General features: G+C 39.4%; 1 protein-coding gene across 1 annotated transcript in view; it reads right to left on the bottom strand.

Moving 5' to 3' along the window:
* The window catches only part of fra10ac1 (FRA10A associated CGG repeat 1), a 35,711-nt gene extending 14,180 nt beyond the window's left edge, over positions 1-21,531 (bottom strand). Inside the window, exons 1-8 of the mRNA XM_043712466.1 lie at positions 21,389-21,531; positions 17,908-17,987; positions 13,385-13,480; positions 12,307-12,352; positions 9,547-9,623; positions 8,883-8,966; positions 7,965-8,049; positions 5,058-5,103 (exon numbers count right to left, since the gene is read on the bottom strand). Of these exons, the coding sequence (XP_043568401.1) occupies positions 5,058-5,103; positions 7,965-8,049; positions 8,883-8,966; positions 9,547-9,623; positions 12,307-12,352; positions 13,385-13,480; positions 17,908-17,987; positions 21,389-21,424 (550 nt within the window). The 5' untranslated portion in view covers positions 21,425-21,531. The remainder of the gene's footprint in view (positions 1-5,057; positions 5,104-7,964; positions 8,050-8,882; positions 8,967-9,546; positions 9,624-12,306; positions 12,353-13,384; positions 13,481-17,907; positions 17,988-21,388) is intronic.
* Between the last annotated feature and the right edge of the window lie 2,133 nt (positions 21,532-23,664).

Below are 23,664 nucleotides of genomic sequence, written 5' to 3'. Positions count from 1 at the left end.
ACAGCCAATGCAATTTCAATTTCCTGTTAGGTTTATCATCGACTTTACCATCACAGTTTTATCCCCAAATCACGTAATGGTGATCTTACTTACTCAATTTCCCAAGTTTATTGAAATAAGAAGTTCATGTAGTGCAGCCACTTTAAGGAAATGCAAATGCAGGAGTAGTTGAACAATGTGATATCAGGTTGGGGTCTATCTTTAAATAAAACTATGCAAACTTAAGAACTTTGGACTTGTAAAATTGCAATGTACATAACACAAAATAAATGCAGTGATATAAACTCATTTAAATTCACCCCAATAGTTATAATTTCTCAGTACAATAAGCCCAATTCTGGTCATTCTTCTACTCCCACACAATGTAATGATTTGTGACTTTTGAAATGACTGAGCCAAATCAGGAGCATAGAATTTGGTGTTTCACTGTTGTTAATATGAAGATTGTATCCAGATGGATGCAATTTTGAGTAACCCATGTGAATTTTGTTTTGCATTGATAATTCTTTCTGGATACAAGTGAAAGTAAATGATGATATGGTTCAAATCTGAACACAGATGTGTGATAGTCTGTAGGGCACAATCTATGGGACCTTTCTAATAACTTTGTTTCTATAAAATTCATTTATAGGAGGGGATATATTTTGTTGGTGAGCTGTGACTGGGGCTATCTTACCATAGGGTACAGATGTAGATCTTGTTGGAAGCCACACAGGCTGTCTATCTTGCTAACCTGACAGATGGCAAAATATTGATGGTCAAAATGCAATGTTTTCAAGCTATTGTTGGAAGTGCTAGGATTACACATAAACAAAGTATAGCAAGATACTTACAGCACAATCACGTAAAATAATAAAAAGTTGAAAAATTTGATAGAGGTTTTAGCTATCTACCTGATAGCATATAAAAGTCTAATAAACATAAAGACAGTAACCTCAGTAAACTTCTGAATAAAGTTAATACTAGTACACAGGCAGTCCTTTTGTTTTTCTTTACAAAGCTCAGCATTTTTGGACACAACCAAAGTATGTTGAATAGTCTGCTATTTCAAGCTCAGATTGAGGTCTTTCAATAAAACAGCTACTAGATTAATCAAGTTCAAATAATACAATTATCAAGTTTCTGAGATGTTTACATCTTGAGTCTGTAAATTTCAAACTAAGTTGAGTTAAGGTGATTTTGTACCTGTTCTGAAGTCTTCCCAACTTTAGGAATGGGTGGTTTGATTATTAAACATGAAAAAAAGCCTTAAATGATTCAACTAAGATGAATAAACAAACTATTTACACTTGAAGACAATGGCAGTAGTCTCTGACTATACAATGAGTAAACTTTGAGTCTCAAGTGCCAGAAATGTGTTGTTAGTATTGCATTATAAAGTATTTCTACCTGTCTACAAGATTAATGCATTTGATGTGACCATGACAAGAGGGCAGGAGCAAACATTTTTGATATCAGGTTACAGGTTTCCCTATAAATCAGTGAAGATCTCAGGCAGATAGCAATTTTATTTACTGCGGCCTTCAGCCAGTGGAGAGGCAGACAACAGGAGATAAAGGCACTAGGAGTAAAGAAAAATCATGCAAAACCCAGGTGGGAGCTCAGATTGAAGACATCAGGTTTGTGAGGACTTAAAGGAGGCTAAAAGATTTGCCTAACTCAAGTTAGAAGTCAGATATCTCCTGAGCAACTTTCACAGTAAAAAGCATCCCCAGAATTAAAAAATGCCCTCTCCAAGAAAGGCAAAAGGAAGGAGGCCATGAAGAGCTGGGAATAATTTTACACCTATCCATGCCCCTCATTATTTTATAAACCTCTCAAAGGTCTTCCCTCAGCCTCCAATGCTCCAGAGAAAACAGCCCCAGCCTAATCAGTCTCTCCCTATAGCTCCAACCCTGGCAACATTCTTGTAAATCTTTTCTGAACCCTTTCAAATTTAACAACATTTTTCCTTTAGCAGGTACCCACAATTATGGAGAATTAAGTGTTCACCAATGAGATAGTAGGATGTGCAACCATAGCAGGAGATTTTCAGTCATTTTAAAATTAAATTGGGAATCTTTCTTTCTGTATTTAAAGTACTATCACCGACAAGACTGTTTAGTCAATAGTATTTTCTCATCCTTTGCTACAGTAATTATTTTAAGTCATGAAATCTTATTACTTTATCCTTTCAGCTCTAATTTGGAAGACTGAATTTCTTAAATTGTCTGTTCCTATAAAAACTATAGGCACACATTTGATTAACTTAGAGGGAATCAATAAGCAAATGTTCAGACTTCCATAAGACCTCATATATCCGTTAATGCTCTGATGGAACAGAGTCTTTGATCAGATGGGCCAATGGGCTGAGGAGTGGCAGATGGAGTTTATGTGAGATAGTACATTTTGGTACAGCAAATCAGGGCAGGGTACACTTTGTGGGAAGGTCCTGGAGATTGTTGCAGACAAAAGGGACATTGGAGTGCAGGTTCACAGTTCCTTGAAAGTTGAGTCGCAGGTGGACAGGGAGTGAAGGTGATGTTTGGTATGCTTTCCTTTATTGGTCAGCACATTAAGTATAACCAATGGGAGGTCATGTTGCGACATACAGGACAATGGTTAGGACACTTCTGGAATACTGCGTATTATTATGGGTACCCTGCCAAAGGAAAGATGTTGTTAAACTTGAAAGGGTTCAGAAAAGATTTACAAGGATGTTGCCAGGGTTGGAGCTAAAGGGAGAGACTGAATAGGCTGGGACTATTTTCTCTGGAGTGTTGGAGGCTGAGGGGGACCTTATAGAAGTTTGTAAAATCATGAGGGGCATGGATAGGGTGAATAAACAAGGTCTTTTCCGCAGAGTGGAGGAGTCCAAAACTAAAGGGTGTACATTTAAGGAGAGTGGGGAAAAGATTTAAAAGGGACAACGTTTTCACACAGAGGGCATTGCATGTATGGAATGAACTGCCTGAGGAAGTAGTGGAGGCTGGTACAACTACAACAATTAAAAGACATCTGGATGGGGATACAAATAGGAAGGGTTTTAGAGGATTATGGGCCAAATGCTGGCAAATTGGGGTAAGATTAATTTAGGATATCTGGTTGGCGTGGACAAATAGGATTGAAGGGTCTGTTTCCGAGCCATACAACTCCATGCTCTATATGGGGTACATTGGACTCAAAGAAAGTGAGGACTGCAAATGCTGGAGATCAGAGTTGAGAGTAAAGTGCTGGAAAAGGACAGCAGGTCAGGCAGCATCTAAGGAGCAGGAGAATCGACGTTTTGGGCATAAACACTTCATCAGGAAGGAGGCTTGTGAGCCGGGGGCTGAGAAATAAATGGGAGGGGGGTGGGGTTAGGGGAAAGGTAGCTATGGAATGTGATAGGTAGATGAAGGTGGGGGGAAAGGCGATAGGTTGGAGAGGAGGGTGGAGCGCATACGTGGGAAGGAAGATGGACAGGTTAAGAGGGCGGTGCTGAATTGGAGGCTTGGGACTGGGATAAAGTGGGGGGAGGGGAAATGAGGAAACTGGTGAAATCCACATTAATCCCACATGGTCGCAAGGTCCCAAGGCAGAAGATGAGGCGTTCTTCCTTCAGGTGTCAGGTGGTTAGGGTTTGGCAATGGAGGAGACCCAGGATTTGCATGTCTTTGGTGGAGTGGGAAGGGGAATTAAAGTGTTCGGCCATGGGCCGGTGGGGTTGGTTGGTGCGGGTGTCCCAGAGATGCTCTCTGAAATGACGCATAAGTTGATGTCCTGTCTTCCCGATGTAGAGGAGACCACATCAGGTGCCACGGATACAATAGATGACGTATGTGGAAGTACAAGTAAATTTCTGTCGGATGTGGAAGGATCCTTTGGGGCCTTGCACGAGGTGAGGGTGCAGATTTTGCGCTTCTTGCATTGACGGGGAAAGTTGCCGGGCGTGGGGTGTGGGCTGGTGGGGGGCGTAAATCTGACAAGGGAGTCGCGGAGGGAATGGTCTCTCTGAAAAGCAGATAGGGATGGGGAGGGAAATATATCCCTAGTGGTGGGGTCTGTTTGTAGGTGGCAGAAGTGGTGGAGGATGGTGTGATGTATCTGGAGGTTGTTGGGGTGGAAGGTGAGTAATGGGGGAGGGGGGGGGGTGTTTGTGCTGTGATTGGAGGGGTGGGGTTCAAGGACAGAGTTGTGGGAAGTGGAGAAGATGCACTGGAGAGCATCATCGACCACGTGGGAGGGCAAATTGCAGTCTTCGAAGGAGGCGGCCATCTGGGATGTTCCTGGATATATTGTTTGCTGCACACTAGGAGATTGTTTCTTGCTGCATACACAGAACATGCACATGTTCATAAAAATTGCAGGTTCAAATAAAAACAAACTCCTGCATTCTTGCAAACCTAAAATATCCAGTGGGTCAGGCAGCATCTGTGGAGTGAAACAGAGTTAACATTTTTGGTTGTATCCTTTCATCAAGGCAGAAAGAAAACAGAACTCTCAGAGTTATTGAGTCAGTAGAGGAGGAAATGGACAGAAAGAGAAACAAGGACTAACAAAAGAATTCCTGATGCAAAAATCAGAGAGTGATAATGGACACAGTGAAGAGCCAAAAATTGTGTCCAGACAAGGCATGAATACTGCAACATGAAGGGGAAAATGAAACATATCTATGAAAAAAAACCCAGGGAGATGCAGAGGTTATGATCGAATTAGGATTCGGCAATAAATGCTACCTAGCCAGTGACGCCCTCATCCCATGAATGAATACAGAAGGAAAAGAATTCAATATTACATCCAGAAAACTACTGAATGCTGAGGTTAAAGAAAGGTGCTGCTCTTCGAGGTTGTACTGAGCTGCTGCAACTGATCACTGACAGACTATAAGCTGAAAGGCCAGGTGGGGTAAAGTGGTGAATTAAAAAAAAAACAAGTAACAGGAAGCTGAAGGAGGGGTTTTGCAATTTGGCTATCCAGCTCATGATCTGGTCAACTAAATTTCTAGATTCTATATTGAATCAGAACTTGAAAGGTTAATCTCTAACCCACTACATCAACCAGCTTTAATGTTTGCTATAACATTAGAGAAACATTACCTTTCCCCGAAATCACTTCTTTATCCACTCGCCATCGAAATCCAAACTGTCAGAGAAGAAATTGAAACGAGTAAAATGTAAAATACGAGAATCTAAACCTTCACAAAAAGAACCAACTGCCCGCAAGATATTCAGATTCTTCATCCATTGCCTTTTGAAGAGGAGTTCCCAAACACATGACCCACTGAGGAAAAAAAAACTCATCTGCCTTAAATGGGCATCTCCTTATTTTAATAAACAGTAAAACCTGGTTCTGAATTGTCCCACAAACATTGTTTCCACTGCCACTCTTTCAATGCCCCTTAAATCTTATATGTTTCAATCAAGTCACCACATTCTTCTAGACTCCAGCAAATACAAGCCTAGTCCCTACCATCTTTCCTCTGAAGAAAACCTGCCCATTTAGGTGTTAGTCCAGTAAATGTTTTCTGAACTGTCATCAAATAACTACATCCTTGCTTAAACAAGGAAACATTGTACTCCAGATACGATCTCACCAATGCATTTTTTTGCTCTTCCTGCCAAAATGTTGGAAATTGGGGTCCCCTTTAAATGTGTGTCCGTTCCTTATTTCATTTTTGGTATCAACTGTGTAGTACAAAACCTCCTTTAGCTATATTACATTAGTAATTAACCTTATAGAAGCATAAATAAAAGATTTATCAGGTGCCATACTACCCTATTACGAACTGCAATGTTTAGTAAAAAAAGGTTTGATCTTAGAAGGAATGAAAAATAACTTTCAAATGGAGGTGGACAATGGGATGATGGTCATCCTGGCATCATGAGTCATAGGCTAAGAGCATTTAGACAGGTGATTGGCAAAGCAGAGATGGCCTGGACAAACAGAAGGTACATCAACAGGTTTAGAGAGGGTTATAAATGGAAGGTTCAAAGGGGACAGGCCGCGACCTTCTTGAAGGAAGGTCAGGAGTTCTCCCACATCAGCCCGAGAGAAAACAAAGACAGATGCTATTGAAGAATACCATTGTGATAGTGTAAACGTCAGAACTTTAATAATTGTTCAAGGATTGAAAGAAGCTGTAAAACTCTATACAGCATAAACTGTAAAGACAGAAGCGCAAACAGTTACACAGGAATTCAAAGCAATTAGACAGGCCTGTGAGAAGGAGTTGAAGCTACATAAACTGAACTGTTTAGTAATTGCTTGATAAATGGCTATCTTATGTCACAATGATAAATGACTGCCATGCAGAAGAATTCAAGGAGTTTGTTGGAGGAAAGTTGTGTCTTCAAAGAGACAATCAATGCCAACAAGGAACAGGGAAGCTACTTTTGATAAGAAGGTAAACTGCAGACTTGATAGTTTCATAGCAGTAGTCAATATTGTGGATGAACAAATCTAAAGGATCATCAATAATGTCACATTATAAACTTGAAAGAGAGAAAACTGCAAATATTCAACTCTAGATTTCCTCAGGACCAGGACTTCAGGGAACAACACTACATAAGGATTGAACTTTAGACACATTCAGAGACGGGTATTGATTGGAGTCATAGCCAAATTCCACAATTAATCTGATAATAGTCAAGCTAGGGCTGAGAGGTTCAAGTTGCTTACTTGAGGGGTTTTATTTTGGTTGCTACATGCAATAAAGTTCAAGGAACTGTTCCAGTATTTGATTAGCTGTGAAACATCTTAACAAGTAGCCAAATTAAAGGTGGCTCATGGTAATTTACCTACAACACTATGAAAGACTGCAAGACATCTGGGATGTAAGTGTGTGCTGCCTCTACTCCATTTTACTGAATCGTCTTAGAATGCATGACTGATTTGGGTCCTTTTTTTGCCTAATTAACCAATGAACCATGTAAACCGCTGCTTCTCAATAAACTATCAGAAAATTGCTACAAATTGTCGACTGCTAGATTAGGTAACTGTGATCAGAATCCCACCAATGTCAATACCATATACAGTGGGTTCTTCCTTTGGGATTTTTATTTCTGAAAATGTGATATCTATTCCAGATGTATTCTGAAATATCCCACTAAATATCTGCTCCTGTTCCCTGGATGCTGCCTGACCTGCTGTGCTGTTCCAGCAATAAAGTTTCAACAGTGGGTTCTTCCTTTGGGATTTTTATTTCTGAAAATGTGATATCTATTCCAGATGTATTCTGAAATATCCCACTAAATATCTGCTATCGCATTTCCAATGACCGAACTCTTAGCCTAAATTGCCAGTTCACTCCCACCTGATTTTTTTCAGCCCATAAGTGAATCAAAATTCTCCACAATTATCAGAGTACCTTTCTGACAAGCTCGCACTTATTTCTTCCGTTACCCTCCAACTGCATGGTTATTATTTGGGAGTCAATTCATTATTCCCACGTGACTTCTTGTCTTTACTATTTCTCATCTCAACCAAAGTGCTTCTACATTCTGGTTTTTTGAACTGAGGGCATCCATCTTTATTGTGCTAATACAGAGTCTCAAACAGATGACTGTTAATTCATTAATTCTTGCCACTTCTCCTGATCTTTCTAAATATCTAAAGCTCTACAATATTCAACTTTGTTTCCATTTATAATATGTTTGGCTTGCATTTTTGAAGCCTATCAATCAATTTATGTCACCAAAGGACCTACAGGCTGTGACTGCAGTGTCAAACATGAAGTACTCTCCACTGGGTTCTATATGAACAGGCCAAGTAACTGACAGGTAAAGGATATATTAGCTGCCAGACCAGCTGAGTATTTCTATTTCAGATTTGCAGCATCTTTCAGAATTTTGTTTGCTCCTTAATTAACTAGTCTGAAGAGACTACACTAAATCACAGTCTCACCATTATTCGATTGAAAAATCCAAGCCACCATAATCTCCAAATGAACATTTATTTATAAATATAATTAAGTTGAAAAAGTGCTACAGTTTTCATTTCCTTACCTGATTGCACTTGTATCTGCTTAAATCAGCTATACAATATTCTTTGAATAATTTATCGTAGTATTTCTTTGCCAGCTTTTTCTCCCTAGAAGATGAAAGAAATTGTTATACAGTACACCCTAAAGTGAAAGGAAACTATTTTAACTGATATGCTTCAATGAAAAATTAGAACTTCCTTCACATTGACATTTCTTCAATTTTCTGGTCTAGAGCTGGCAGATATCCAGCTGTACAACTCAAGCATTGGCTTCCTTCTCCAAAGAAGTCAAGATCTTAATCTACTGCAAACCAAGTTACATCAAGTCCCAGACATTCTCTTTCTGAAAGCGCAAATGGCAAATGCAATTAAATACTGGCTATGTCTACAGTCAATTCTGATCTATTATGTTTCTAGATTATTAAAGAGGATACACTTCAAGGTTTACACATGTAAAATCTAATGGAAAGCTCAGCTTAAACAGAGAATCCTGAAGCAATCTATATTAGATTCATAAAGTTATCGATAAAAAGGTAGCTTCTATAATGTCTTTCTCAATGTGAGACAAATAAACCATTTTATAGTTTAACATGAAATGTGGTCAGAGTGATTTTACAGGTATCCATTATTGTCAAGTTTGCATGCATGCCAGGAGATTTTTTTTTGAAGAGACCAGTAAACTATAATTTCAATTACAAATACAACTGTTTGAGCATGGAACTGATGGGCTGCTGTATCAGATTTTGTTAAACAATTACAAGTTCTTATATACAATTGAAATAACAGTGGAACAAAATACTTGTTACTCCCATTACATTTTGTTAGCCAAAACATACATTTTCTTTAGAATGTTGTAAAGCATAAGCAGAAACTAAAGTAACAAATGTAAAAGATTAAAAGACAATAAATATCCATAAGCACTTGGGAAAAACACTGATTACCAAGTCAGATCGGCTTCATCATCCTCTGTCCATAAAAACCTATGGTTTTCTTTTATCACGTCTAGGTCTGTTTTATCATTCACCCTGGAAAAGAAATGTTCAGTGGACTAAATAATTTAGACTGGCACCACAGTAGAGAAAATGATGCACCTGTTTTGCAAAATTAATGAAATTAAGCCCTGCAAGATTTCTGATGCGCACACCATTATAAACATTGGCAGTTAAGGTTTTGTTGACATTACCTTACATGCAATGTCAATGAGATATCAAGTATTCAAATTTGAAATTTATCCTTTTGTGGCAATCACTCTTAGCTTACAAATTCAAACAAGATTAAAACAGAATGTTAGCCTATAGATGATCAAAGTTAGAAATGATGATTAATGTGACTATGGCGAAGGTAAGCTATTCCTCAGATGTTAAGTTGAAGCAGCACTGCATACTCTACAAATTTCTCCACTGGAATCAATGCAGATCATTGCACAATGCAGTATTTGCAACTAAACTACAGCATTATACACAAATGAATTATTCTTATTTTAATTTTCTGGCAATGTGATTGTTCATGTTGGAAATCAGTAGATATATTTAATACTCTATAGATGGAATAAAGCATTATCCATATTGAAAGGGTTACTGAGTTGTTACATATTCAGTTACTTACGTTGATCGTTTTAAGTCTTCCTTTGAGCCACCATAGTACAGTAAGTAATCATTGATGTATTTTTTGTGTCGTGAATACTTGAAAAGTTAAGAAAAATGTCATATTTCTGCAGGAAGCAGCAAATGCCAAACAGTGTAATATTTGTAATTAGAATGCAACACAACGCTACAAACATGGAGCTTGAACTCGTAAACTTCAAAGTCAGACATGAATGCTGCCACTGAATAAGGTTGGCACCCTATCAAGAAGTATAATACTAGTACATTGTTAGCTAATACATCTAGTAAACAACAGTTTTCAAATCAGATTAGATTAGATTGCCAAAGTGTGGAAACAGGTCCTTTGGCCCAACCAGTCCACACAGACTCTCCAAAGAGTAACCTACCCAGACCCATTTCCCTCTGACTAATGCACCTCACACTATGGGCAATTTAGCATAGCCAATTCACCTGACCTGCACATCTTTTGGACTGTAGAAGGAAACCAGAGTACCCAGAGGAAACCCACGAGAACATGCAAACTCCACACAGACAGTCACCCCAGGCTGGAATCGAACCCGGGTCCCTGGTGCTGTGAGGCAGTAGTGCTAGCCACTGAGTCATCGTGCCAACAAATGTTAACAATTGATTACGCAACTCATCTAGAAGAATCTACATTTCCACAGTTATTTGTTTTGAAGCAAAATATAAATGGTCTTCAGAAATAGTTTGAAGCATCTCAAATTCAACACAGTGTTTTGGAGAAATTATTTGAGCCTTTGAAAAGGTACATTTGAATGCCAGAATTGGAACTGTGAAGAGAAAATTATTAAATGATAACTGTCACTGAGATCCTCATCTCTATCAAACTTTGATACAAAAGGTTATAGTTCTCACCCTACCAATTGTTACTATTATGTACACAGAAGTAAATGATTGTGAAAGAGACATTTACATTATCAGTTTCACCTCTTGCATTGGCTGTTTCATCCCACTTGTTGCAGCTCAAGTATTTGGAAGTGTTTTTGCCCCAGGCTAAGATTCAAAGTCACAAGTACATTCATTTTCTAATGACAGCATTCCCAGGCATTAAGGTAACATCTGCATCAATGTTGGAAAAACAACTTCTGCATCCTTCAGTATTTTGCTTCAATTGTAAAACCAGTGCTCCGTCATCTTGTGTGTCATAATCAAGGTAAAGATAATAAATGCACTCAGAGCATCCAAAAACCTATACGTTATCTCCATGGCAGCATGAATTATGAGAGTACTAATACCCCATTAAGCTATAACAACCAATTTGATTTCTGAAATTGAGGTCTCTGTCTGATTAATTGCTTTAGAAATAATGATTATGTTGAAACAGCATTTCAGATCAATCTTTACTGAACTAATATACAGTACTGTTTATGTTCTCTTTGTTGTAAACTGTGTCTCTGAAGCATGTCATTTTCCCTACAAGTAAATGGCTCATCCTTTTAACTGGAATACCACAATATTCCTGAACCAGCATGAGCTAGAATGAAAGCATCATTGGGTCACTTTCAACAGTGATACACTATTGATCTGCATTATTTATTATGACTGCGGCCACCACTACTCCATTTGGCTAAAACATAATCAGTTTTGAAGTTGGACTAATAGAACAATTGAAAAATTAAATGGTGGGTATGGATGGGAGGGATAAGCCTACCAGGCTTGTTCCTGTTGTACAGTATGACTAATGCTACAAGATGCATTCCACAAGTTGCTGTTTAGTTTATGGAAATCTGCAATTTTAACCATCATGGTGAATCAGAGAATGGCTATAATACAGAAGGTGGCCATTTGGTCAGTCAGGTCCTTACTGACTCAGTGCAACAGCAATATAGCTAGTTCCACTCTTTTACCTTTCCCTGTGGACCTTTAATTTTTCTAAAAACCGAAGAACAGTGGATGTTGTAAATCAGGAACAAAAACAGACATTGCTGGAAAAAGCTCAGTAGGTCTGGCAGAAGGATCATCGGACCTAAAATGTTAACTCTGATTCTTCTTCACAGATGCTGCCAGACCTACTGAGTTTTTCCAGCAACTCCCGTTTTTGTTCAGTTCACAATGGAATCTGCCTCCACCACTCTTCTAAAGATTACAATCTAGATTGTAAACACTTGTTTCATAAAAAATACCATTCCTCACGTCACCTGTGATTCTTTTCCCAATCATTTTAAATCTGTGCGCTCTGGTTCTTAACCCTTCTCAAATGGGAACAATTTCTCACAGTCAGCTCTGTCTGAGAGACGCTGAACATCTTTATTAAATCTCCTCTCAACTTTCTCTTCTCTAACAAAAATAACATCAGTTGCTCTGATCTTTCCATGTAAGTGAATCCCTGGAAGCATTCTTGTAAATCTATACATACTCTCGAAAGCTTTCATATCTTTCCTAAAGTGTGGTGACTAGAACTGGACACAACACTCCTGGTAAGCCTAAACCAGTGTTTTATAAAGGATCATAATGTGTTTGTTTTTGTATTGTATAGACCATCATTTTATTTTTGTGCTTTTTAAAATTGCGGACTAAAATGAAAAAGCAGTGCTTTAAACCCAGCATTTTAACGGATTTTTGTACACCTTGAAAAGAAAGTAACCAGACTCTCAGGGCAAGCATTATGTTTGCTGTTTGAATATGAAATTTGGTTTGTAGACTAATTTTTCGAGGTTTCTTTTGAGAATAAAGCTTCTTTGTGATAAGCTGTCCCTCATACCCTTCCTTGTGTTGAGATATTATCTCTGTTTAAGGATACAGCATCCATGGCAATAAGATGGAATCGTCGGTTTCTTGCTTCCTCCCTGACAAAAGAAAATTACAAATTATGTAAAGAAACTTGTATTTATATTGGGCCTATGATCTTCTCAGGACATCCCATATTAAAAGTTATTTTAGAAATGTGTAATAGTGGTTTTGTAAGCAAATACACAGTCAGTTTGTGTTAGACCCTAAGAAATAGGGACAGGAGTACATGGTTCAGCCCCTTGAGCCTGCTCTACCATTCAACAGGATCATGACTGCTCCGACATTCCTCATATCTACTTCGCTGCACTTTCTCCACATCTTGATTCTCCTGCTGATCAACAATCTATCTCAGCCTTAAATATATATAAGGACTTTCCCTCACAGCTGTCTGTGGCAAGGAGTCCCAAAGACTCAGGAGCAATTCCTCATCTGCTCAGTCTTAAATTGGCACTCCTTTATTCTGACAGCATGCCCTCTGGTCCTAGAATTTCCCATGATGGGAAACACACTCAGCGTTTACCTTGTCAAACCCCTTCAGAATCCTGTGTTTCAATGAGATCATGTCTTTTTCTTTTAAAGCTAGAATCCCAAACTGTTTAGTTTTCACTCATAAGACAATCCTTCCACACCAGGGATCATCCTAATGAACCTTCTCTCAACTCCCTCCAATGAAATGATATATTTTCTAAACAATGGGACCACAACTGCTCAGAGTACACCAGATGTGGTCTCACCAGCACTTTGTGCAGTTATAATAAGACTTCCTTACTCTCGTACTCCAAACCCCTTGAAATTGGGACCAACATTCCACACAAATTCACAAAGAGAAATAAGATCAATTCTTTTAACTAATGTTGACTAATTAATATTAGCCAAGATACAAGAATAACTCCCTTCTCTTTGATAAAGTGTCACTGAATCATTCATATCCACCTGTACAGATAAAGGTTCAAAAGAGATTACATCCAAGAGTGTAGTACTGAAGTGTCAGTAAGATTTATTCTTTAAATCTTAAAAATCTGTAGATCTTGAACTTCAGAAGTAAAAGCAAATACACCCACTTGTTACAATTTCAGAGATATCCTTACCTGTCCCATTCTTGGGCTGCAAATTGCTTGTGAGCCACACGGGCATACTTTTCCTTTTGGAATGGCTTCGTAAGTAGTGCAGCATCTTTATTTGTGCTAGAATTCAAACAGGAAATATGTCTAACTATTATACAGAGGCTAATGATAAAGTACAGAAGAAATGAACAAAATACGATCTAAACTCAATATTAAACTTGATTATGTAACACTTTCAGCAAAGTTTGAAAACAATTAAGCTCAAGATAACAGTCATAGGTATGTTCACCAAGCTGGGAGGTTGATTTACAGATGTTTCATCCCGTCTAGGTGACATCTTCAGTGCTTTGGAACCTCCTGTGAAGCACTGTTGTACTGTCTTCTAGAATTTATTTTGTTCCGCTCCCGACGCTTGCGGTTGTTAGTTGTAGTAGCCGGTATACTGGGCCTAGGTCTATGTGCATGTTAATGGAGTCTGTGGATGAGTGCCATGCTTCTAGAAATTCTCTGGCTGTCCTCTGTTTAGCTTGTCCTATGATCGTTGTGTTGTCCCAGTTGCATTTGTAGTCCTTGTCATCTGTGTGGGGCTACTAGGGACACTTGGTTGTAGTGTTTAGTGGCTAGTTGGTGTTTGTGAATACAGGTTGCTAGTTATCTGCCTGTTTGCCCTTTATAGTGTTGCGTGCAATCTTTGCAAGGAACCTTGTAAATTATGTTTGTCTTGCACATGATGGGTATAGGGTCTTTTGTTCTGGTGAGTTGTTGAATGAGTGTGGTTGTCAGTTTATGGGTTGTCATTAATTCCAGTGGTCAGAGAAGTCAGGTTGTCAGTTCTGAGATGTTTTTTATACAAGATAGTGTGGCTAGTGAGTTCACTCATGGCATGCCCTCGTCGTGTTGTTTGTATGTTAGGCATCTGTGGATGAAGTTGCGGGGATATCTGTTCTTGGCAAATACTCTGTCGAGGTGTTCTTCTTCTTCTCTTTGTAGGCCAGAAGTGCTGCAGTGTGTAGTAGCCCTTTTACATAGGGTCCTAATGCAGCTTCTCTTGTGTATGTTCGGGTGGTTGGTATTGTAGTTCAGGATGTGGTGTGTGTGGGTGGTTTTCTTGTACACTTTTCTAGCGCATTCACCGTTTTGTGTTCTTTCTACCATCGCATGCAGAACTAATTGATTGTTGGTTCCCCCCTCCCTCATAAGTCTGATCCCTGTGTGCATGGTGTTGATAATCTAGTGTGTTTCTCAATTTCTATTCTCTTAATGATACCAAAAAGTGTCGTCCACGCATCTGATCCAGAGTTTGGGGTGGATTTGTGGGAGAGTTGTTTGTTCCAGTCTTTACACCACTGGTACTGTTAGGAGTCCAGGGATGGGTGAGCCCATAGTTGTTGAATGTGAAGTGTATCATCAAGCACAGGTCTAGTAGTTTGAGAATGCAGCCCTTGGTAATAGGTTCCCCGTCATGGAATCTGTTCTGCTTGTCTAGGAGATTGGTTATTTTCTCTGTGGCTGGAGTTTTGTCACTGAAGTGTACAGTGCCATTACATCAAATGAGACCATTGCTTCGTCCTTGTCTATGTTTACATTCTTGATGTTGTGTAGGAATTCCTGTGATGATTGTGTGGAGTGTTTGGATACTGTGATAGGATGTTTTAGTTAATGTTGAAGTTTTTGTGCCTGTTTATGCAATGGACTTCCAGAGAATGCCACGAGTCGAAGTGGCATGTCTGATTTGTGTACTTTGGGTAATCTGTAAAATTTTGGGGTGTTGTTGCTTCCTGGTTTCATCCTTTGTCGGTCAATCCTGGTTATTAGTCAGTTTTTTTTGTCAGTGCCGTAGTGTGTTGCTTACTCTATTGCTTAGAGGTGGCGTGGGGTCCCACTCCTTCTGTAGGTAAATGTTGGTATCTGCAAGTAGTTTCTCTGTTTTCTGAATATATTTGATCTTGTTCATAATAACCATCATTCTGCACTTGTCTGCTGGTACTATGATTACATTCTTGTTGTTTTGGAGTGCTTTTAGGGCATCTTTTTGATGTTGAGGTTGTTCACTTGTCTTTTCTTTGTTAGTAAGGATACAATGGTTTGTCTGATTGTTTGCTGTGTCATTTCGGTTAGTCCGTTAATTATGAGTGTACATTCTAGTGCAGCTAGGAAGTCTATTGTATTTCTGTTATTGTGGTTGTAGTTGAGTCCCTTGGCTAGTATAGCTTTTCTTTGTCTTAAGCAGTCTGTTGGAGAGGTTTCTTACCCAGGTGTTTGTTGTGCTGTCTTCTCTGTTGTTGATTAGCATAATCATTTTGTCTTGTAGTGCCGTTCTCTTTCTGTATGTGGTCCTGTTCTGTCCTATGGTGATGGCCTATTAGATTATCGCGGTCCACTTCTGATTGGTTGTTTTTGAAATTAATTATCTTTGACGCACAATTTCTTGTCTGTACCTGAGTGGTTTGTTGTGTGTTTCCGTAATCATAACCTGGATTATCCTGAGACTGTTTTGTCTGACTGTTTCTCTGGCTTGTGGTTTGTTGATTGCTGTCTGTATCTGGCATATGGTGGTAGTACTTGATTTCATTGATATCCATGTAGGAATCGGAGTTGTTCCTGGGTAGCGCTTAGGTGGTTGGCACAGGATTCCCGTTTCTTTACTTGTCTTAGCGGTGTGTCACCCATAGATGTTCAAGATGTTCTTTACGCAAACTTTGAAGCTCAAGATAAATCATAGACACTTTTTTTTAAATAGCTGCAGCTTTATAAAAATGAAAGCTTAACATGAGTAAATGTTAAAATTATTCGTGTATATTTAAGGCACAATAAATTCCAGGATCTTAAATAATCTTTTAGTTGAGAAATCATTTATTTTATTGAGAACAGGGTGTCAAGGTTTGTCTGAAAAAGTTCTGGATAAGTGCCTTGCGTTTCTTTTAAATACATTAAAGGCTATATATACACCAGATATTGATTGTACTATAAAATACATTAATCCTTTTTATAAAAACAAAACATTTAGAGCTTGCAGTATTGAAAATCTTGATAAGGTGTTGAAACTGAAGTGTGGTTACTTGACTTAATTCAACAATCAACATCATCCAAAGATGAGTTCTTCCAAAATTACCCCTTTTATTGTTATAGGAAAAAAACCCCTCTATTTTCAGGTGAAGTTTTAATTCTGTAGAGTAACTCGCTTGCTAAAACATACTTGCTAAAATTGTAATTCCAAAAAGTACACCACATACATGGAATTGTGATGCTGGTAACATTACTTTCAGCAGCATTCAAGCAATGGCTGAACATGGGACAGACTGAACTCAACCAGAAAGGAATATTGTTCTCACTACCTTGTGCTCACCAGCCCCTATAAAGAGCTTGCCACCTTCTGTTCAACTTCCCTCTTTATTAGCCAACTCTCGAACACTTGTCATGTTGCTAAATGACCCCATCTAAGTCCTCCCCACCGTTGACTCCATTTGCACAATTGAGATGGCCAACAAAATAGTAAGAGCTCATGACAAGTGGACAATGAGAACACTACAATGTCATTACAATGATGGAAACTACGCATGTGATAGGAGATCAAATATGTGCCGAAAGATCAAGTGTATTCTTTCCTGATTGGTGTCAGATATGAAATATATGTCTCCCTTTTTAAACTTCAAACTCAGCTCTGTGTCAAAAGGACTTTCCCCTTTCTTTCTTGACTTGAACAGCATTTGTCCATCATTCTTTCTCTCCTTATTCCCTCGGCAGTAAATACACTTCACAGCTTGTTTACTTCATAGCTTTTCTTCATCATATCTTCCTTCACTGATCTGTTACTCCTCTTTTTTATTGTTTCTCATCTTCTGTCAATGCTGAAATTTATTGTGCCATACTGCTGAAGCACAGTGACTCAGTGGTTAGCACTGCTGCCTCTCTGCACCAGGTACCCGGGTTCAATTCCAGCCTCGGAGTCTGTGTGGAGTTTGCACATTCTTCCCATATCTGCATGGGCTTCCCTCCGGGTGCTCTGGCTTTCCCTGCCCCCACCCCAAAGATGTGCAGGTTAAGTGGATTGACCTAACTGATACTAAATTGTCCAGTGTCCAGGGATGTTCAGGCTAGCCATAGGAAATATATGGTTACAGGGATATCATAAAGGAGTGGGCCTGGGTGGAATGCTCTTTGGAGGGTTGGTATAGACTTGATGGGCCGAATGGCTGCTTCCAAACTGTGGGAGAGTTCTAAGACTTGAAGATTGGAGGACATTACTTTAATGCTATTTGACAGAAAGTATGTTGTAAACTACTATCCAGGTAGCACTCACTGTTTCTTTCTTTTGTATGGTTTTAATTCAGTTATGTTTCAGCCATCATTTGGTGGTCAAGAAAATGTCTTCTATGTAAAAATAGTTTTTGCAAGTGTATTGTTATGACCAAAAGCTACAATTTCAATTCAAAACAAAATAACGAGGCTTACAACAACTAATTATAATTGTTTAATTCACAAATTAAAATAAACTCATGAAATACGTTTCTTATATACGTTCAATTTTAACCAGAATTACATTGTACCTTCGACTTTTACAGTTGGACGTCTCACTGTCATTTTCATCCTCACTGAATTCGGAATCATAGCCCCCAAGACCATGCTCCTGTTAACATTAGAAAAAAAGTGCAGTATTGTATAATTTGTTTTTCATATTCTTTTATATGAATCTTCAATAATTATCGATCCTCCACAGAACAAAAGCACAATACAACAAAAGCATTAATTGTCTACACTGTACTAAATTGGAACTAAACAGGCATAAGTTAATAAGAATTTTTTTTTCCAAAAGAACTAATGTCCACTGTACAGACAAAATGCTATCACTCTGAACAAACCTGTAGACTACTGGAAAGGTCAGAGTTAATGCATTGGATCATATTAAACAGGCTGTGGTTACTCACTTTACTGCATCACAAATCGCAACATGAAAGTTAAATTTAACAATTGACACAAATGTTCATTATTACTGCATCCATTCCAATATTTGTCCATAAAATATCTTCTGAACTTATACAGTTTTAAACTATGAATTCCATATTCATTTGCATGGCAGTTGGCAATTTCAAGTTCTTTCGGTTTCCAGTTTTTTGTTGTTGATTGCAACCACTATCTACTGCACTCCCTTTTGCAGCCTCTGCTTTTGCATCCTGCTCCAGTCACTCCATACCTCTTGTAGCCTCTCTTTCTTTCCCCATTCATTACTTCACCTCAAAATAAAATGATTAGCTTGGGTCTCTGGATCACTGGTCCAGAGACATTACCACTGTACCGCTGTTTCAAATCACCCATCCTTCTTTAAGAATTTAAAGTTAGATTTATGATGTGCATTCAAGTTTCAAAACTTTACTATATTTGACTAATAATCTCCATCAGCAAGCTTTCATACCTAAACTTCTTCAAACTGCGAATAACACAGGAAACATGTACTTAGCAGAATTTGAAGACTGCAACATTAATTAAGAAACACATTTCAGCACTATTTTGCATTCTATATATTTTTCAGTAAAAGTCGGCGATACTTTGCCGAAAATCTTAGTTGCTGCAAAACAAAAGCTTCACTGTGGAAGAGACCCAATATAATGTTCATCCAAACATTACTGTCCAGATCTTAACTCTCACAAAATTGCATAAGAATATTAAAAACTAAGACCAGGAGTAGGAGATTTAGCCCCTCGAGCCTGCTCCACAATCCACTACAATCATGGCTCATCTCACCTATTATGGCTTTGTTGCTGATCTCCATTAGTTCCCAAACCTGCAACATCTTAGTTTTAAAATGCACATCCTTATTATTAAATTCCTCCAGGCTTGCCTCTCCATAATTGAGAGCTTTCCAATTCTACAGATTCAAACAAATTTCACTCTGCTCATTTAGGGCCTAAACGCAGCAAATTCCCCCATCTTGCTTTCTTTCTTTAAGACACTCCTTAAAACCTAAGCTTTTGGTCCTTCATTCAAATAGGTTCTGTGCCACACATTGCTTGATAACACTCTTGTAAAGAGTGTTAGAGCATTTTAGTTCATTCAAAAGTACTATGGGACACAAATGCAAGCAGTTCCTGACCTAGTCATGGAAACATGTTAGAATCTTATAATTCCTTAGGGGGAGGACTCCATCAGGAGTAGAGATGATATTTGTGAGGCTCCCAAATCCTCTGAGCCATACAAAAACAATTTAACATCTGCATATTCACACCTTGAATCACTAATGAAACGGGTCAGAAACTACAATCTGCATTAGTGGTACTGACATGGAGGTGGTCAAAAGTTTCAAGTTCCTCGGAAAAAACATCACCAACAATTTATCCTGGTCCATCCACGTCAATGCTACAGTCAAGAAGGCACAGCAACACCTCTGCTTCCTCAGAAATCTAAGGTAATTCAGCATGTCCACCATGACTCATCAATGTTTATTGATGCACCACAGAAAGTATCCTACATGGCAGCTTGGTATGGCAACTACTCTGCCTAAGACTGCAAGAAATTACAGAGAATTGTGAACGCAGCTCAGTCCATCATGAAAACCAGCCTTCCATCCAGTGACTCTGTCTACACTTCTCACTGCCTCAGGAAAGCAGCCAACACAATCAAAGATGCTTCCTACCACGGTTACACTATTCTATTGGATAGAAGACACAAAAATTTGAAAACATGTACCAACAGATTTAAGAACAGCTTCTTCCCCACTGTTATCAGACTTATGAATTGACCTTTCATGTATTAGAAATGATCTTTGTTTGTATCTTTCCTGTAGCTGTAATAGTAAATGTGGTATTCTATTACCCTGATGTACTTAGTTAAGGTACGATTTGTCTGGTTAGCACACAAAACAATACTTTTCTCTGTATCTCAGTTCATGTGGCAATAATAAATCAAATTAAAGTCTGACCAATACACACCTAAACTGACGAGATATTCTATTTTAATCCTCAGGCTCCTAAAAGCCCTTAAAATGTTTTAATCTGACATGATTTACTCAAGTGTTTCCTCTGGAGAGTTTAATAGTTAACATTACTTAATGCAACAGTTTTATTTTTTCCAAGTTTTGGAAGGTCTGGCAACATTTGTGGAGAGCACAGGAGGTAACATTTTAGATCAATGACCTTTTATCTGAACATCTAATAAAACACATCAATCTGAAACATTTACTCCTCCTCTCTCTCCTGAGGTGCAGCCAGGCCTGGTTTATATTTCAGCATATTGTTGTGTGTTTGATTTCCATGACCTGCAGTATTTTCCTTTCATGGTATGTTTGGCTCTGCATTGCAGACTCTTTTGTGGAGGAGTAGTCAACTCCCTACAGTTTTGGATACATCTCCCTAATATCTAGGTTTCATAGCACTCCAACGTTAATACCGTTTCTAATTTATTTTTTTCAGTTGTTGATCTCATGGTATCTCCCATGCTCATTCTGATTTGCAAAGGCCAAGAGCAACTCCAAAGGGTTAACACTTAGGCTTTAAAAACAATCATATTAAATAAAAATAGATGAGTAATCACTGAAGTTAGTTAGTACTTTGAACTTAGTCCACTCCTGAGAGACTCGAAGATAGATTGTTCACCAATTGGGAGGAAACAATTTGAAAAAATGAAACAAATGCAAAAATTGTTGCAGACACTAAGGACTGGCAGCATCTATACAAACAGAAAGAGTTAACGCTTTGAGACCGGTATAACAACTTCAGAAATGTTAATGTATGTATGGCATTTTAAAACAAGATCACATATCTATCCTTGCTTTTCTTCATCTAACTGACTGCAGAGAGACTTTCTCTTCCAAAATGTCAATTTTATTTATTGGAAAACCCCATTCTGAACGAAAGCACTGACTTCCCAAACTCTAACCCTCGCCATGAATTCAGGAGACCATCAGCTGAACGAGGGAAAACCAACAATAGACGCACAGAGCGGGAACTCCCTGCGCTGTGGTCTAACTGTCAAGTCGCCTCCACGTTCACACAAACACCACTCCACCATCCCCTTGAGTGAGTTGATGTTCCCAACCTGGACAAAATCCAACTTCCGTCCCTGTGCGCTCATCGCCCCCTCCTCCCTGCGACGAATGATGACGCCACTGCTGACGCCAACAAGCGGCGACAACGCTCGGGCGGTTGAGCCGTTCCCGGGAGGAGGCGCGCCGGCGTGGTCACGTGGGTGGGTGAGGCGCGCCGGCGTGGTCACGTGGGTGGGTGAGGCGCGCGGGCGGGGTCACGTGGGTGGGGGAGGCGCGCGGGCGTGGTGGTCACGTGGGTGGTTGGGGCAAGCGAAATGGCGCATGCGTGCGCGTGGCCTGTCAGCGATTCGGTTAGAGACGGAAACAACCTTTGGGCAGGCGAGAAGAGTGAGTGGTTTGGTCTGTGTTTTATTTTCAGGGGATGGTGTCCTATTCCCTCAGGCTGTTTCACAACTGGAGAGGTGGTAAACCGGCTGGGATTTGTAGAGGACATTCACCGCAGAAACAGGCCATTCGGTCCAACACGCCCGTGCTAGCGTCTCTTGTCCACACCAGTCTTTCCTCATGTGCTCCATTCAATATAATGTTTCAAATGATCTATTTGTGTGGCCGACACAAACTACATACACACACCCAACCACACTCGCAGCAAAGCGACCTGTACCCAAATACAACTGAATTTATTGGAACATTCCCCATTCTCCAGAAAAAATACGAATTGTATATGCTATCATTTGCTGTTGTTGTTACCCAATGTTTTTAATTCAGTCAGGGGATGTGGTCTTAATATTTCTTGGGGATGGGTCACCGGACCCAAAATGTTAACTCTGATTTCTGTCCACAGATGCTGCCTGACCTGCGGAGCTTTTTCCTGTTTTTTCTCTCTGATTTATAGCATCCACAGTTCTTTTGATTTTTATTTCTTGCCCATCCTTGAGAGGTTGGTGTGAACTGCCCTCTAGAACACTGCACCTGTGTGGCACCAATGTTACTTACTACATGACTGGCCAAATGTAGATAGTACCACATAAAAACCGAACAAACGATGGGTGCTGTAAATCAGAAATGAAAACAGAAATTGCTGGAAAAGCTCAGCAGATATGGCAGAATCTTTAGAGAGAAATGTTTCGGGTGGAGTGTTCAAACTCCACACAGACAGTTGCCTGAGGCTGGGATCACCCAGGGACTGTGAGGCAGCAGTGCTAACCACTGAGCCACCATGTTTCACTGTCCTTGATTTCAAACTATCCTTTTAGCACCATTTCCTGAAGCATTTGGAGAGTTACTTCTACTGTAATTGATTTGGGCAAGGCAATGTCTTTCAGAGTAAATGTTTTTGCTAGATTGATGATATCTGGAGCATGTTGAGCTCTTGTTTCTCATGGAGAAAGTGAGGACTGCAGATGCTGGAGATCAGAGGAAGAGAGCTTCTTCAAGGAAGGCAAGGGCTTATGCCCGAAATGTCGATTTTCCTGTTCCTTGGATGCTGCCTGACTTGCTGCGCTTTTCCAGCAACACATTTTCAGCTCTTGTTTCTCATGGCAGGTTTCACACAGTTTGAGCATCCTTAGCTTCCTTAGTGTAGGGTGCTAGTCTTGACAGCACATTGACAATGTACATTTGTTTATCTTGCTTGCATGTAATGTGTAGATGATGTCTCTGCTAACAACGTTCTTTGCAGATGCTTTAGTGCAGGTAAGTACTAGTTTGATCAATGTGATTCGAAATGGCTTGTGGTAAAATCCACTGTCACTTTGTCTCTCCCAAACAAATATTGATTAAAATATTCACAGGTATAGAAACAGCCAGCCTCTCTTTATCAGTTTGAACATCACATCATCCAATTTACATTTTAAAAATTGGCTGGAAATGAATAAGTGTTGCTCCAAGAAAATCAAAAAATGCTGGAGACACTCAGCAGGTCTAGTAGCATCCATGGAGAGAGAAACAGAGTGAACATTTTGGGTCTGATATGGCTTCTTCAGAACTGGAACTTCAGCTTCGAAGGAGAGTCATGTCGGACATGAAATGTTAACTCTGTTTCTCTTTCCACAGCTGCAGCCAAGCCTGCTGAGTTTCTCCTGTGTTTTTTTTAGATTAGATTAGATTCGATTCCCTACAGTGTGGCCCAACAAGTCCACACCGACCCTCCAAAGAGCAACCCACCCAGACCCGTTCCCCTACATTTACCCCTGACTAATGCACCCAACACTACGGGCAATTTAGCATGGCCAATTCACATGCACATCTTTGGACTGTGGGAGGAAACTGGACCACCGGAGGAAACTCACGCAGACACAGAGAATGTGCAAACTCCACACAGACA

Source organism: Chiloscyllium plagiosum, chromosome 22 (genome assembly GCF_004010195.1).
Source record: "Chiloscyllium plagiosum isolate BGI_BamShark_2017 chromosome 22, ASM401019v2, whole genome shotgun sequence".
Taxonomy (NCBI): domain Eukaryota; kingdom Metazoa; phylum Chordata; class Chondrichthyes; order Orectolobiformes; family Hemiscylliidae; genus Chiloscyllium; species Chiloscyllium plagiosum.
The sequence above is the reverse complement of the archived record's forward strand: the minus strand, read 5'-3'. Positions and strand labels throughout refer to the sequence as shown.